This window comes from Siphateles boraxobius, unplaced genomic scaffold (assembly GCF_051911475.1).
Source record: "Siphateles boraxobius isolate OS27281-9 unplaced genomic scaffold, OSU_SipBor_1 41, whole genome shotgun sequence".
Classification (NCBI taxonomy): domain Eukaryota; kingdom Metazoa; phylum Chordata; class Actinopteri; order Cypriniformes; family Leuciscidae; genus Siphateles; species Siphateles boraxobius.
In genome coordinates, this window is record NW_027509042.1 from 24,693,017 (window position 1) to 24,708,896 (window position 15,880).

Sequence of the window (15,880 nt, forward strand, 5' to 3'; positions counted from 1 at the left end):
ATCCATTGTTGGTATCAACATTCAGTGCAACATTTTGAGTCAGTTTTGGCACTCTGAACTGACTTGTATTATTTACATTTTGTTTGATCACATCATTAGAAACAAGTGTGAACTATTTTGAGTCATTGTGTGTAAACGATGACAACTGTGTTGTATTGTGTTTAACTTTTGCCTGCCTGTGTTTGGGGTTTCGAAACAAAAGTGCATCACAGTGCAAAATTTGTTTTAGTGAGTGAAAATGTGTTTAGAGTTTTGCAAAAAGAGTTCATGAGATTTGCAAACAGTGTTTTAACTACCTGAACTTGTTTAATGTTTTGCAGAAAGAGTGATTTATTCGACAAATTGCTTTAGGCTATTAAGAATTTGGTTCAGAGAATGGGGTTTAGTGTTTTAGCAATTCAGAAAAACTATAATTCAAGGACAAATCTATCCTAAAGATTGAGTCTATATTGCCACCTAGTGGACACTCCTGTGAAATGACATAGCACAAATTGTACAAAAAATCTAATTTTCAGTTCAATTCAAATCATTCTTTAATGTTTTTTTAACACTAAACAAGAACACAATCCCTTCTGGTTACTTTGTTTTAACGAACCTTAACATTTTAATGCACTATTTTATAGATGTACTGTAATGAAATTCAAAATTGTGCTTAGACTAAGATTAAAACAAATATGCTTCAACTGGCATGAATGAAACAAATTGGCAAAAAGTAATGCTCAGCAATGATTTGTTCAACATATCTATATATAAATTAACGTTAAATACTGAGAGGTCATTCAAAACAACAAAATTACTTAAAACAACACTGGCCTGAGCTCAGTAGTTTATAAACCAACTAATTTCACATATATTTTTTAACAAAGAGCTAACATACTTATACTTCGACATCAGCAAACTGGTCGGCTACTACGGTATAAACAATGCGGACCCATTTGACAGGTTTAATGTGGTGAACTGCTGGGCTGTAGTGTCCCTGGTTTGAGCTTGGGCCATTCTGGGCGTTACAATGAAACATCTCCTTCTCTTCTGTAATCAAGTCATCTCCAGGATCTGTGGTAGACATACAGACAAATAGCTTATTACAAAATATATGAAACAGAGATTCTATAAAACATTATTTGTACATGAAATTACCATAAGGAGGCTGATTCTGATTCTCTATGCGTTGTGAAATCTCCTCTAACTCCTTTTCCCAGTCCTCTTCCTGACTAGGGGGCTGTGGCTGTGGCTTGATGCTCCGGTTACCCATCCGAGGAAATGTTTTCTTTACTCTTCTTTGTCTCCACTTGTTTGGGTGCATTTATTCTTCTTCACAGAGAGATATGCTCTCCCTCCAGATACTAGAATGATAAAAACGTGTGAAAAGCAAACAACACGTGAACATTCCATTCTGATACTTTTGGATACATTTCTGGGCTATGACCATGCCATCACAAACAGTTAAAACAAAATCCTTGTATTTAAGATTATGGTTTCCAGTTTAAATACAATTTTCGCTTACTCTTCCACAATCTTACCCTGATTCACTATGGTAAGCCTATTATAAGTGCAATATCTTAGACCCGTCGGAATGGTTTCACAGAAAATTGCGTACATGCGTCACTCGCCCGTGTGTGTGTCGTCATATCCGTAAATAGAGAAAAGTTGCTCCGGCCACTTTGTACGCGTGTATGGTGTGTGGGAGTGGTATAGTTTAGATGTCAACCAGCAAGAAGGTTGACATGAAGCACTAAACCTCAAACCCTTTTTTAAAAACCCAGTGCAGAGAGTCTGCTGGCGAAAAGAGAATGCGACAGAGCTCACAGTAAAATTAGAATCAACATTGACTGACTTGGTTTTTCGTAGATGGGGAGAACTGAGGGATTTTTAAATTTTGTAAAAACGATGCGCGATGGCGCTTTATTACTCTCAACAGGTGAGTTATTTTTTTGATAAATTTTAACAGATAATTTGCTATAGGAAGCTGAGCTCTCTTACAGGTCATTGTACATCATTATCTATTGTCATTTCATTATGGGTTGTTGTATAGTGCTGTGCTATTTTATTTTCAAGGAAGTAACGTTAGCCTACCCTGTCTGGGTTTAGCTACAGTCTTCAGCTAGTCAGTCAGCTTCAGATCCTTTCCATCTAAACTGGTTATATCTCTTAAGAATTGTTGTGAATTTGTTATAAGCAGTAGGATGTCATCTTTGGCTAGAATATCATATATATATATATATATATATATATATATATATATATATATATATATATATATATATGATATTCTAGCCAAAGATGACATATATATATATATATATATATATATATATATATATATATATATATATATATATATATATATATATATATATATATTGACCATATGACTTGACTTTTTTGCAGCGAAATGCAGTAATCTTTAGAGCGTAGTACTTCTACGGGAGTTTGCACATCAAGTTGAAGTACAACTAGCCACAACTGCAGAATCTCGAGGTCATGAAAAGGAAGACGATGAAAATTTAAGCTCTTATATTTTCGCATTCTGTTGCCACAATTCGGAAAGGCACAAACACGAACCATTTCTTCTTCACTTGTAAGCAACTCTGATCTTAACTCGTCGCACATGATCAACGCTCCTCCCACCTGGACATTGTTTACCTTTTCCGGCTACAGCACGGGACTGCAGCGCGAGACTGCAGCCTGCCGTCTAAAAGACTATTTAGGTGAGTTGAAACAATGGCTAAGTTGCTAAACGCATCTTGTTCACATGTAGGGTCCCTGTTCATGTTGGGCAGACATTTTAATTGCATTTTGTGTCTGTTAAGAGGCTCAAAAACGCTCTTTATGTCCATGCCCCCATAGCTGCCGGTTTAGCTGCGTGGGAGCTCTGGGCATTCGCGGTCGCAGCTCCGAGTAGCAAGCACCAACCCGTTTCTGCCAACTCAAAAAACCAAACTCATAACAGTGATAACCTTTATTTCAAAACAAAGATGATAATTGTGTAAAAGAAATTATGCGCGCGCGCGCACACACACACACACACACACACACACACACACACACACACACACACACACACACACACACACACACACAAACAAACAAACAACTCTGCTTGAAATTCCCCTCCTTCATGGAAAGAACAACTGACCAATAGCCCTCAACCTCCTTATGGGAATAAAATCCACACAGGACTCCTCTTCTGCCATCACCACAGACCCAGGTGGGCAGTCCTTGTATATTTCAGTCCAGTGCAAGCAGTCGAGTCATCGAGTACGGCACCCGGAACACTTGCTTATATTGTCTGGAAAATGCACTCCAGTTCACAACACCTAATTTAGATAAAATACAGAACAAACAATATTGAATCATTTTGAAAAAAGGCATTAACATAGTACTGAGTCATAGGAATTTCTTTTTAAAATATTTTAAACATATTACACAAAGATGTTAGACAAAGATATGTTTGAGTGTTATTGGATTTGTTGGTAGTAAAGTACCTAAGAGACTTACTGTGTTTATGAACAACATAAAGTAGTTTAAAAAAAGTTTGTCAAAACAAACTTTAGGTTGGCTTGAGAAAGCCTAGCCTGAAAGTTTGAAATAGTTTTAAAAGCTTGAAGTAGTTTTCAAGCTGAAAGTTTTGAGATAGATGGATAGACAGACAGATAGATAGGAAGAACAGAAAGATAGATGGATAGATTGCACAGACAGCACAGTGACAACTGTCAAACTACCTTGATTTGTAGACCCAGGTCTCAAACACCTTTTTAAGAGTAAAGAAAATGAATTGAATAAATTGCAGGGAACTCAAGTCAATACATTAATATACTCTCTAAATGATATATATATAAAAAAACTAAAAAAAACTAAGGAGAATCACAATTAGTTTTATTTTAACAAAATACAATGTTCAACTATATAATTTATTTAACATAACTTACAGTACATACACTACATTCAGGAATGTAACTTTAATAGTATGATTTGATACTGAGGAACAGCATTTCTTTTGCAATGCATGCAAAAATCAACTACATGACTTCATTAATGTAAGTCTTTCTGCTCTATTTGAAGACATCTTTCAAGGCTTAATCTGTTTAAAGGCGAATTAAGACTTTTACATATCATTTTAAGACTCGCTGAAACCCTGTAATTTTTAAAGCAAACTTATATCATAAAACATGTCATACATTTTTTTTGAATCTAAAACATTGATGCTCTATGGCATCTCTTACAATTAAAAGCCGTTAACACAAAAGCACAATTGTTAAAACTGCATAAATAAAGCTTATTGACTTACTGCCATCGAATCTATCGCCGGAAGTGATTGAAACAAACTGCGCGTGCGCATTATATGACTAGTCATACTTTGCGCATGTGTGGTAACATATACGTGACGTGGATACGTGACGTCACCGCGCTACAGCCGAGAATTTTTGGTTTCTGTGTTAGCACCCCCAACCTCCACAATGGTTTCATAGGGGCACTGGAAGAATCATTCATAAAACGCATTAAACTTTAGTTTACAAAGACGTGAAACTCACCGAGTGGTCTGGGGTGTTCACACTTACACAAAAATCGTTGGAAAAGACCTTTCCAACAGGTTTTATCGTAGTTTTTGTCCAACTCCATTGACTTGTATTGGATGTTCTGTACGTTATTACTCCGCCGACGGAAACGGAAATGGGGTTGTTTGTATTCTTTCTGTAGTCTTATGCAGTCGCGGTATCGTAGGCTATGCTATCCAAACATTGGCAAAGGTGCATTATCTCCACCAACTGGGCTGGAGTGTCTATTATTCAAGCTCACAACGGAAGAATGTCCGGTTGTGAGGCGTTTGGAAAAATAGGTCCACAGTTTTACAACGAATGGTAAAACACCTGTTGGAAAGCATCTTTTGCAGCGATTTTTGTGTGAGCATATCTGTGAACACCCCAGACCACTCAGTGAGTTTCACGTCTTAGTAAACTAAAGTTTAATGCGTTTAATGAATGATTCTTCCAGTGCCCCTATGAAACCATTGTGGAGGTGGGGGGTGCTAACACAGAAGCCGAAAATTCTCGGGACAGCAGCATTTGTCCAAATTTCAATCTTAACCGTTCGATTTCATCAGAAACGATCTTAAAACAGGGCTTTAAGTGTAAAATACCGAACTTGTCCTTTAAACTATGTCAGTGCAAGTTACTTGCAGTTAAAACGACTCAAACATGCATTTTAGTCTGGGACTAGGCTTAAACCTTGTCGGTGAAACAGGGGATAGTTGCATAAACAGCCACTAATTTAAGACTGTGTCTTAAGAACTCGTCGGACGAACAAGTAATTAGTTAGGGCTAATCAGTCTTATACGTTTCAGATTCAAATTAGACCTATGTAACTGACTTAAAAAGGTTATTAGCCTTGAAAAAAAGGAGATGACTAGTCTAATCTGTTTATGCAGCCGGCCACAGGCCAAGGTGTACCTTTAACTAATGCACAATTATGTCAATAGGACATGCCAAATTTTGACTTCACATAAGCTATTAGTTGTTGTTTTTCCTCTCATTTTTGTTGACAGGAGCCATTTTTGTTTTGATACCTCAAAATTAATTAGTTGTCCTCACCTTACCAAATGTAGAAGTTTTAATGTCTTGATAGTCACAGAGTGAAAATGAAAACAGTTATGACTTGATGTTAATAGGATATGGCAAATTATGGAAATTCATGCAGACTTTTATTTTATTTATTATTATTTTTTTTAAATTATATGTCCTCATCACCTTACCAAATGTAGATGTTATAATGTCTTGCTACAATCACTGAGTGAAAACGCACACAGGCTACATTACATTTTTTCTGACCCAAACCAGAAATTAACCCTGTTTGTGCCAACCATCCCTGTCAAAATGTAGCCTACTGTGATGAACTAGTATATCACCATCACGGCCTCGTCCTCTTTCCTGTCAAAATATTGCTCGTAATCAACAATGACAGGATGATAATGCTTATGCAGGCTCACATATTCAATTTTATTTATTTTTTTATCAGTTAAATGTTCTCAGTCTTTTTTCTTTTTTTTGTTAACAACTGTTTATTGAGTTTTCTTTTTTAAGGTCAAGGAATACAAAAATACAAATCAAAAAGCAACTATACAAATCTGGAACCCATCCCACCCCTGGTAGACTTCAAGAAAATAAAAATAAAATACAAACACAGAATATTTTATTAGAATAGACATAAAATAATAATAATAATATAATAAAAAGTTCACACAATATCAAAAGCAGCATGCCATAAATTCAGTCTTTACATTGGATCCATGCATACGAGATGTTGAGAGTTCCATCGATATAATGTCCAAGACACTGTTCGTCTGTCCGTTGTGTGAGGGGATTCCAGCGGTTAACTAACTTTGAGAGCGGCTAACAGTAAATATCTTTGTTGAATGGATAGGGTAAGGTCCCAAAAATCGTAAAAAATAAAAATTGGCGTGGGGTCAAACAAATATCAGTGTCCAACAGATATGATAAGTCCTGTGAGAGCTGGGTCCAAAAAGGTTAGAGAGAGGGACAGTCCCAAAAAGAAGTGCAACTATATGCCGATCCTTGAGAACAAAGATTACACTTGGGAGAGGAGGATAGATTCATATAGAAAACGTTTCATAGGGGTCAAGTAAACCCTATGTAGTAATTTCCAGTGTATCATTTGATGATTGGCGTTCTTTGAAGACAGCTTTAACATCTTCCATATGATCCGAAAATAAAACATGCATATCTTCATTAAAATCCTTGGCCCAAACAGTTGTAATAGATAAGGGTTTGTATGAATGATCAAGAATATACAGATAAATAACCGAAACAGAAAAGGGAGATCTCTCAGAAGGAAGAATTAATATGCGCAATGGGTAAATGGAGTCCCAAGGCACCCCATATGGCCAAAGGGCCGATCTTATTCGCACATACATACATATAAAGTAAGTAAGTTTATTTAGATAGGGACAGATACTAATAACTAGTGGTGGGCAGATCGAGGCTTCGTGAAACACTGAATCAGTTGAATCAAATGTGCCATATTGTGCCGAGGCTTCGAAACACAATCCGACACCCGTCTCCACGGTGACCCCTAGTGGTCAGAACACTGTAAATGCAACAAAACCCCAGGCCAAACATGCATAAAAACACCTTTTACAATATATTGCAATTTTACTAACAGTAAAATCTTTCACATGCAATTATCTAATCATCTAATAAGAGTATCATGTGTAAACGTGTTATTTTATCAGTTGTCAGGGTTTTTTTTGTTTGTCCTATGAATGGCTCAGCTAAACAGGCCAACTATTAGCTACCTCATTTTAATTATACTAATGTCTAATTAAAATGTCTAAAAATGAATAAAACTGATCAGAGATCAGGTAAAACCCACAGACACTTGTTCATTGGTTCTCAGTGACTCCTCATGATTCATGGGTTGACAGAGATTCGACAGCGACAGAGACTCCCAGCGGTGAACCATTGAAATTTCGAAGTGTTTCGAAACAGTTATGACGTAATGAAGCCTCGTTTACTGAAATCACGTGACTCTGGCAGTTTGATACACGCCATAGATATATACATGCTCCGAACCATTGATTCGGAACAAAAGATTCGTAAAGGCTTTGAATCTTCAAGAAGCAGTGTTTTGAAATTTGCTTTAAATAGAAATTTAATTGATGCTATTTAAATAGAGGTATAAGATGTTAAAAATCGGTCGAGAAAGCCTAACTGTGCGTTCACACCGCCGCCGGCGAGAACGTCAAAGTGGCCGGAAGTCATTCATTGTCAATGAGAGCCGGCGGCGAGCTCCGGCGAGAGCGGCGCGGCGCGTCTTGGACGGTGAGAGCGGCGAGGAGAGTTGAAGTCAGGTCAACTTCATGGTAATAAGCAATGACGCGGTTCGGCGGCAACCAATCGGAATATAGAGGTGCTCCGTTTGAGAGGAGTCCAGAGAACGCAGTCCTGTAAACTTTGGTTCCGACCACATTAGTTCCCAAGCAAAATTGCGGAGGTTGATCATTTGAATTTGATAAGGCTCGCAACACTAGTATTTATAGGCAATATTTTCGCGCTAGAATGCTTGTTTTTCAGCGGGAATGCAAATTATAATAGCACTTAACCATGAACACAAAAGCCACACCACACAAATGGCTTTTAATTTGTTTATTTCATTAGCAAACATGTCACTATAATTGTTAAGTTTTTTCCATCGATCAATTTTCTGCAAAAATAACGATCGACATGCTTTGTTTGCTTTGTGGCCCCTTTAAATACAGTTGTAAAAAAGACCACGCGTTCGATCTACGTCAGAGCATCAGAGCGTCCACGAATCTTTCCACGGCGTCGCTGGCAGGGCGGCGAGAGCTAATTTTGCCGCTCTCGCCGGCGGCGGTGTGAACGTACAGTGAGACGTTAGGGAAGTTTTAAAAAACTCATCCCACCCCTCCACACACACACCCCTCCCCTCTGTGCTACCTGATCCCTCCCACCGGGAAACGAATTGAACAACCTCACTCAGTCAAGCTGTGATGTGTGATCACCGGTAGTAAACATGGGAACTGAGATGTATGCTGTGTCAAGGACTTCAAGAAATATAATTACTTTGACCCGTGATAGGCGATCGCGATGCTAAACGGCTAACATTCCAATGCCGACCGGCAGCATGAGCAAGTTGTCAAACTGATAAAAAGCTATTTATGTAACACGTCACACCATAAAAGTATAAATAAATGTTTACCTGCTCAACAAAAAGTCAGCCGTGTCAACGTCGGTCTTCAGTCCCAGATCTCCCTGAAGCTTCCTCCAACGGTCAATGGTGGACCCTATATTTTTCCTTCTCAAAGTTCGGCGTTCTTCACAATTTTTTTTTTTATCTCTGCTCGTTCCTCTACACTGAAAAAATATTTTCATTCATCCAATTAAAAAATTTTAGGGTAATGGTTCACATCTATATTTTATTACTTGATCCAATGAAAAATAAATAACTTACCCTAACCAATATTTTCTATGTCTATGAAAACTATTTTATATAACTTGGTACAAAGTAAATTTTTCATGTTGAAGAAAGTCAATTAATTTAAATTCCTTTTTTTGATCTAAACAAAAATATATAGATTTAATCAAAACAAATAAACTTCTCATTTAAGAAATATGTATTAGAAATTATTTATTTTCTCCAATCAAACATATATAGATTTAATTAAACAATTATGTATCATTTTTAAAAATAAAGGTTAATAGAAATTATTAATTTTAAACAAACAAAAAGATATGGATTTAATAAAACACGTTTCCCATCAAGGGACATTGCTTAATATTTGATCTGATCCAAAATCTAATAAATAAAAAAAGACAAATTATTTACATTGCATAAAGATTTATTAACTTATTTCCACACATTCACAATTGCAGTGCTCAAGTGTCATATTTTAACTTCAAGGGCTGGCAAACATTGACCTTAGAAAACAACAGCCTTATCAGCTTTAACCGAGAACAATGCAGTGAATTAGGGAAATGCAAGAATTTCTCAGTTTCAACACTACCAGAAATGCAGCTGTGATAAGTATTTCACTATCTCTGCTACAAATGATATCCAACTGTAAAAAAACAACACATCGTGTCAGACATCGGAATGGAAGTACAGAGTTGTTGCTATACACCGCTATAATACTGAATTTCTTGATATATTCAAATGTCAGTTTCAATGTCTTGGGATATTCCAGATTGAAGGCATAACGAAGGCTCAGGAGAATGGCAACAGCATTTGCGACAGGGCAAGCCGCTCAGAACCTCTTGTCCCTCTAGATTAGAATGATGCCAATGTTTGTAGGTACACCTTGTGCATCTCTGATGACAAAGATTGACATGGCTTCTTGCTGAAGAAATTGTTCAGCCTCTTTCTTTTCTGATACCTGGAAAAGAATTTAGGAAGAAAAAAAAAGAGAAAGAAAGAATAAGGAATCGATACAGGTTGGGTTTCCCCGCAGAATAAAGGTTAACAACAGAGCCCAAACTATTAGACGATATTCAGATGCTATTTTTTATTTGGATAACAAAAAAATAACTCAAACCAAATAGAATGCAAACACAAATGCACAAAATTGTATAATTAGCATCTACTTCTAACTAATTATAAAATTATGTTTGTACTCCAATTCATTTTTGAAATATAAATATAACAAACTTACCAGCGCAAGGGACTCTGGTTTTAGTGGAAAGGTATGGTATCTCTATTTGAACTTTGCTTACAGACGGTTTTCAGACATATATTTGAACATAGTCTGATAGCTAATTTTGAAGTTGACCGCCTTAGCTAGAATTTTCGCATCGCTAAATGAATCTTGTCTTACCAGGAAATCCTTGATGAGGTCCTCCACTGCTTCTCCCATGTAGAAAATAAGACCTTTTAGTGCAATCTCCCTCTTTACAGCAATAGACTGTCAGCTGCTTACATGCACAATTTCATGCCGCAGGAGGGGGGCGGGTGCGGTGGGGTGGAGACGCGAGCGCCAGGCGGAGTTTCAAGTGGAGCTGGTAATTGGATGAGAGCAGTTGACCAATGTAAGCTGTCCGGCCGGACAGCTTACATTGGTCAACTTTTTTGCGGCTGTACAGCCAATAGAGTGAATGGATTTTTTTCATTCTTTTTTCTATTCATATTGTTAGGATTGTACTATATAACCATAACCAGCATCTAAACGAGGATATTAATAATGAACAAACTTTGAAATCGTATACCCTAGCTTTAAGCCTTTCTCGAATGTATCCAAAATAATTCACTGTGACTATGAAACAAGGTTTAATTACTCTCATTCCCAAACCAGGTAAAGACGCAGATAACTTTCACCCTACTCACTCTACTCAACTGTGTCACTCTAATCACTCTACTCAACTGTGATTATAAAATATTTGCTCATAAATTTTAATATAGACTCAAGAAAAACTTAAATCAAACAATTAGCGAATCACAGTCTGGTTTCATAAAAGGCAGATCAATACATAATAACAGATTAATCCAAGACATTTTAGTTTACCGAGAATGGATTGAGGATGACGGTTATATTCTTTATTTAGATTTTAGAAAAGCATTTGACATGATCGAACACAATTTCATTTTTAACCTCTTCGAAAAATTTGGTTTTGGCAGTAAATTTATTTCTTATCACTATAACAATAGCTCTATCTCACTTTCATTTGGAACATCCTAAAGATTCAACATTCCACGAGGAATAAGACAAGGATGTAACATTTCCCCATTTTTATTTAGAAATGCTTGCTATCTTGATAGATAAAATTGTTTTCTTCTCCGTTGGATGAAGAAGGTATGATGAACTTGCGTGGTTAGTTCGACTCTGTTGGGTAAGTGAAGGCCTAGAAGGCTGTGGCCTGCTGTGGCCCAAGTGCCCCGTTGGGGGGTCCATGCAGGCATCAACCCGAAGAAGCAGCAGTGAAGGGCTGAGGAAGAGGGGAATAAGAGAGCCAATGGTAGGAGTTGCGATGGACTTCTTCTGCATTGAATGAAGACGTTGTGCCAAACTGCTGAGGTTGTCCTGGATTCTTTTGTGGTTGAGAGAGTCCTCTCTCTCCTGAATGAGCACATGGCCGGTTGTGAGTCAAGGCTTGCTGCCCTGGGGCCTGCTGAGGCCACGCAGGCCAGCACAACACCGTGAATGTACCGAGAAGTCAAGAGAGGAAATGTTGGGTGTAGATGCAATATAAAGCCTGAGCAAGGTCCCACCTCTCAGGGTTGGCTCGGCCAATAAGAAAGGTGGAAGTTCCAGGTGGGAGAATTTGGTTTATGGCTCTTTGTTTCAAGGGTGCTCATTAGCATGTGCACGCTGGAGGGGTGGTAGCCGATGAAGAAACTATGAAAGATTCTGGTAATACTAATATGTTGTTGTTATCGACATATCATGTACACAGCCATTTCGATCTTCAAAGTACCAAGTTATAGAGACCAAATATTGTATGTAGGTGAGGTTACATTGACAGTTGGTTCTTATCAAAATAATCCACAATTAAAAAATAAAAATTAATAGAATTAAAAGACACTACACAAAACAGTAAATCATTCACACAATTTTTCTGGGGAGCAGGTTCATTTATAGATCCGTTCGTCTATGATTAATGCAGCAAAGTTTGTTTTCAAGTCTGTTTCTGTCTGGATCACATTTTATAACAGCAATAAAACCAACTTTCTGATCATAGTCATGGTAACCAAAGATCCTTCTTGCCCTTGTCGGGGGATGGGACCACAGATCCCAGAGTGAGTTTTAAATATTATTTGTTACCTAAAACAAATAATTGTGTCTGATTTGTCTCAGTTGTTACAATTTTTCCCCGTTTTGGACATGATGGACAACTATGTTAATGTTCTCAATTACAATGATTTTTGTTTAAAACATGGATTTGTATGTCATCCTAACGACTTTTATACAGTTATAAATGCCATACCAAAAAACATGGTATTATTGGTAAAAGGGATTCTTTCACACTACTCTGTGACATTCTCTCTCCCATGTCCTCGTCTGGGTGAATTATCTATTATAAATTATAAATGCAACAACAAATATACTGTATGAGAAACTACATTGCTGTTACTTATTTGCGACTGCGTCTGACTTTTGAGAATTGTAAATTGTTAATATTGTTTGTACAATGCTATTAGGTATGTAAATTTGTCTTTTTTCTCAATAAAAAAAAAGATGCCCATGCAAGCGTTCAATCTGGTCCAGTTTTCACTCCGGTAAAACTAGTGCGAATGTGCAATAATCAAGTAACTTTCTCATATTCATTTTACCATCCTAAATATTGAATGTTTACTATATATTATAACACCTGTTTTTTAATCCGTTGCTTTTCCTTATTTGTAATGAGTTTTTATTGGAATATAATATAGGCTATATTGGATCATGAGCATGATCTCACCAGTATCTCGTTTTCTTTACATGTTCACCACTTATGAGATTCATAAATTTCCATATTATATGAACCTCTCTTATTGTCTGCTAATTCTTTTTGCACCAGTCTTGAATACAGGGTCATGCTACATGCACTGTATACCAAACCCTTTCAGTCACAAATGGAATTCTATATTGCTTTATTTTAAAATATCAGCCTGTTAATTTCTCATGTTACAGTTCAGTAACTCCTGGCATGCAAAACTAAAAAGTCTGTATGCACATCTTGATCATGGAGACTAATAGACACCTGAAACAGAAATAAGCTCATTACAGTCATAAGTATCACTAAGGCATTTCAGACCAGTCTATTATTCAACTGAGTATACATTTTGTGCAAGTGAACCGAACCCTTTCTGGATTAAAGTGTGTGTGTGTGTTTCCATTCAGAATGTTGTGACATCATGAGTCATTGACCCAGTATGCTGTCTTATAAAGCAAACCTAATACTGCCTTTTTTCCAGCACCTCATTTATAAATATAAAGAGAATGAGAAATAGTAATCAGAAAGTAGTCATGGTTTCCACGCCTAAAGTATTTACAAAATAAAATTAGAGATAATGTAAAAGCAATGAATGGCACTGAGTAAAAAAGTTTTTTTTTTTTTTACATAATTTACAAGTTGCTAAAATCCCACACATAGCAAGTATAAAGTGTAATGTAGCTTAATAATTATTTAATGTGATTGATAAAAAATAGGTCTACTCAAGTCTACTGCTGAGTGAAAAGGGAGACATGATGAGAAAATGTGCACAATAACATTTTCAGGATTGCTTAATATACCCAAAAATATAGGCCTAAATCAACACATAATATTACCTATCGCATTTGCAGATTATAGAAATTGATGCATTTTCAGGTGCATCTGAAATTAATAAATATTTTAGTTTTGAAAGAACAAGTGCAAGTTCCTTTTAAGGCCATTAAGAACATAATTCAGCTGAGGAACAGACAGGTCTTAAACTATTATGCTAAAGCCTGTAAATAACCTGAAATACTACTTGTTTGGAACATACATTCACATTGACAGTTTACATTCAGCCTCCTGCATTTTGACTCTTTTTTGAAGTACATACAGCTTAATGTCAGAATAAACATCTCAAACTTACATTGCAAACACTGACTAGAGCATTCCCCTCGTCCAAAATGGATTTCTTTTACAACAGGCAGTGTTATCAAGTTCCAGTTCCAGCTCCGATTACCTCTCCTTTATTCTTCTCATTTGTCTCTCCTTACCTTTCCTTCAGACGCCATACAACAAAATCCTTTCATATGCACCTACAAAAATCTCTTTCCTCATCATATATCGCAACTCTGAATGGACAATCTCTGACGGCCATCGAATGTTTTTCTTTTTCATCAATAAACCCTTTCTCATCAGATTCCAGTGCAAACTCAGCAAGCATCAATCATCCATATAACACAATGCACTGCGTGAACCCCCAGTGCTAAAATATTCACATATTAGTAGTTGCAATTCAGTACCTACAGTATAATGCCATTCCAGTGAAAACGCCCTTGTGTTGTACTGAGCAGCAAAAAATGCCCTTTAAATGTGCATGGTGCATATTTCACCAGTATATTTTAGATTTTTGTAACATGAGATAGGTGCACAAAACACCAGCACATTGTAGTTACTGTGCATTCAGAGGCACACGTCATTTGAGGTTCAGTGCGACCTCAGGGGAAGCTCTAGGTCCTCTGTTAAGTTTCTAAACAGATTATGACAGGCTTTTAGGTTTTGATTTCCAGAATAGATGGGTTGTGGTCCAGAATGGATAAAATGATCTTGTCCATGTATTTCCTGAGACGGAAGTTGATCTCCTCTTGTTCTTTTAGGGCTTCCATCAACTGTGGGAATCAAAAGTTATAGGTTGATTTGACAGGTCATCAAAAACTGTCAATTAATTATAAACTTCAAATTAAAAAGTTTGAAAAACACCAAATGTTGAAAAAAACTGAGGAGGGCTTGTGTTCATCGCACAAAGCTAAGGTATGGTTTAAAAAAAAAAAGTTTGTTCCACAAATTCTACTTTATTTCTCCTTTTGTGTTCCTCAAAGTCATTCAGAATGACATGAGGGTGAGTAAATTACAATGTTCCTTTTGAGGTCAACTATTCTGACAAAATGTATTTCAATTGTTTACAGTATATTGGACTAGACGTCCTTTTTAGAGAATGATCTAGAAAACAACAATAACAAAAATGCCTTATATTGTTCTCTTGCTCAGACGTACACATTAAGTTCCTCTTGTTTGACTTTTATCAGCAGATCAAGGTCAAGCACATCTCTTACCTGGTCACGGGAGGCATGATCAATCTCCATTGCCAGAGACTGCGCTTTTGTCTGAGTGGCAAACAGGTTTTTGGCTTCATGGAGGCTCAGACTGAGAAGCTGACCATTTAGATCTTCATTCTGTTCTCTTAGTTTTTGGTTCTCCTGTGATAGAAAAGAGGATAGAGTTAAAATTACCCCAGAAAGATGGTCCAAGAGTTATCTTGCTTTTCTTTTTTTATTGTGGACTAGTCCTGACTGAAACAAGAGAAGTTGGTTAGACCAGCTTCTGCTGGCAAACAGAAAGCACTAATCTGTATATGAAGAATCTGGATTGAGATGATCACACAATGAATGTAGATTGGAAGAACTTTCAGATCACATTCTTAAACCAGACATAAACCAAATGTAATGCTACGAAATCTTTATTTTCACAATGATGCAACAGCATTGGCTATATTAGTTAATAGCACAAATAGTTCCAGCCCTCCATTTTGATTGGCCAAGCAGTGTTTAAGAGTGCTCGTATTAAGTATAATAGCAATTTATATCACTCCAGAGTACCTAAACAGAGATGTGTGATTTTGCATGGGTGATGAGTGTTTTTTTTAGTTTTTTTTTAAGGTTGGAGCATCAATGGGGAGCTGGAAA

At 36.8% G+C, this 15,880-nt stretch overlaps 1 protein-coding gene and 1 long non-coding RNA gene across 3 annotated transcripts in view; both read right to left on the minus strand.

Annotated features, from left to right (window-relative positions):
* Positions 1 to 508: 508 nt before the first annotated feature.
* LOC143707237 (uncharacterized) lies at positions 509 to 1,615 on the minus strand. Its single transcript, XR_013193122.1, has 3 exons — positions 1,521 to 1,615; positions 1,138 to 1,343; positions 509 to 1,053 (listed from the first exon to the last, which is right to left on the minus strand). It is a non-coding gene; the product is annotated as an uncharacterized LOC143707237 (long non-coding RNA).
* An 11,463-nt stretch (positions 1,616 to 13,078) lies between these two features.
* The window catches only part of rab11fip4b (RAB11 family interacting protein 4 (class II) b), a 44,463-nt gene continuing 41,661 nt past the window's right edge, over positions 13,079 to 15,880 (minus strand). For both annotated transcript variants that reach the window (XM_077199016.1, XM_077199015.1), the window contains 2 exons: positions 15,251 to 15,394; positions 13,079 to 14,806 (listed from right to left, as the gene is read on the minus strand). In XM_077199016.1, the coding sequence (XP_077055131.1) occupies positions 14,690 to 14,806; positions 15,251 to 15,394 (261 nt within the window). In that variant the 3' untranslated portion in view covers positions 13,079 to 14,689. The remainder of the gene's footprint in view (positions 14,807 to 15,250; positions 15,395 to 15,880) is intronic.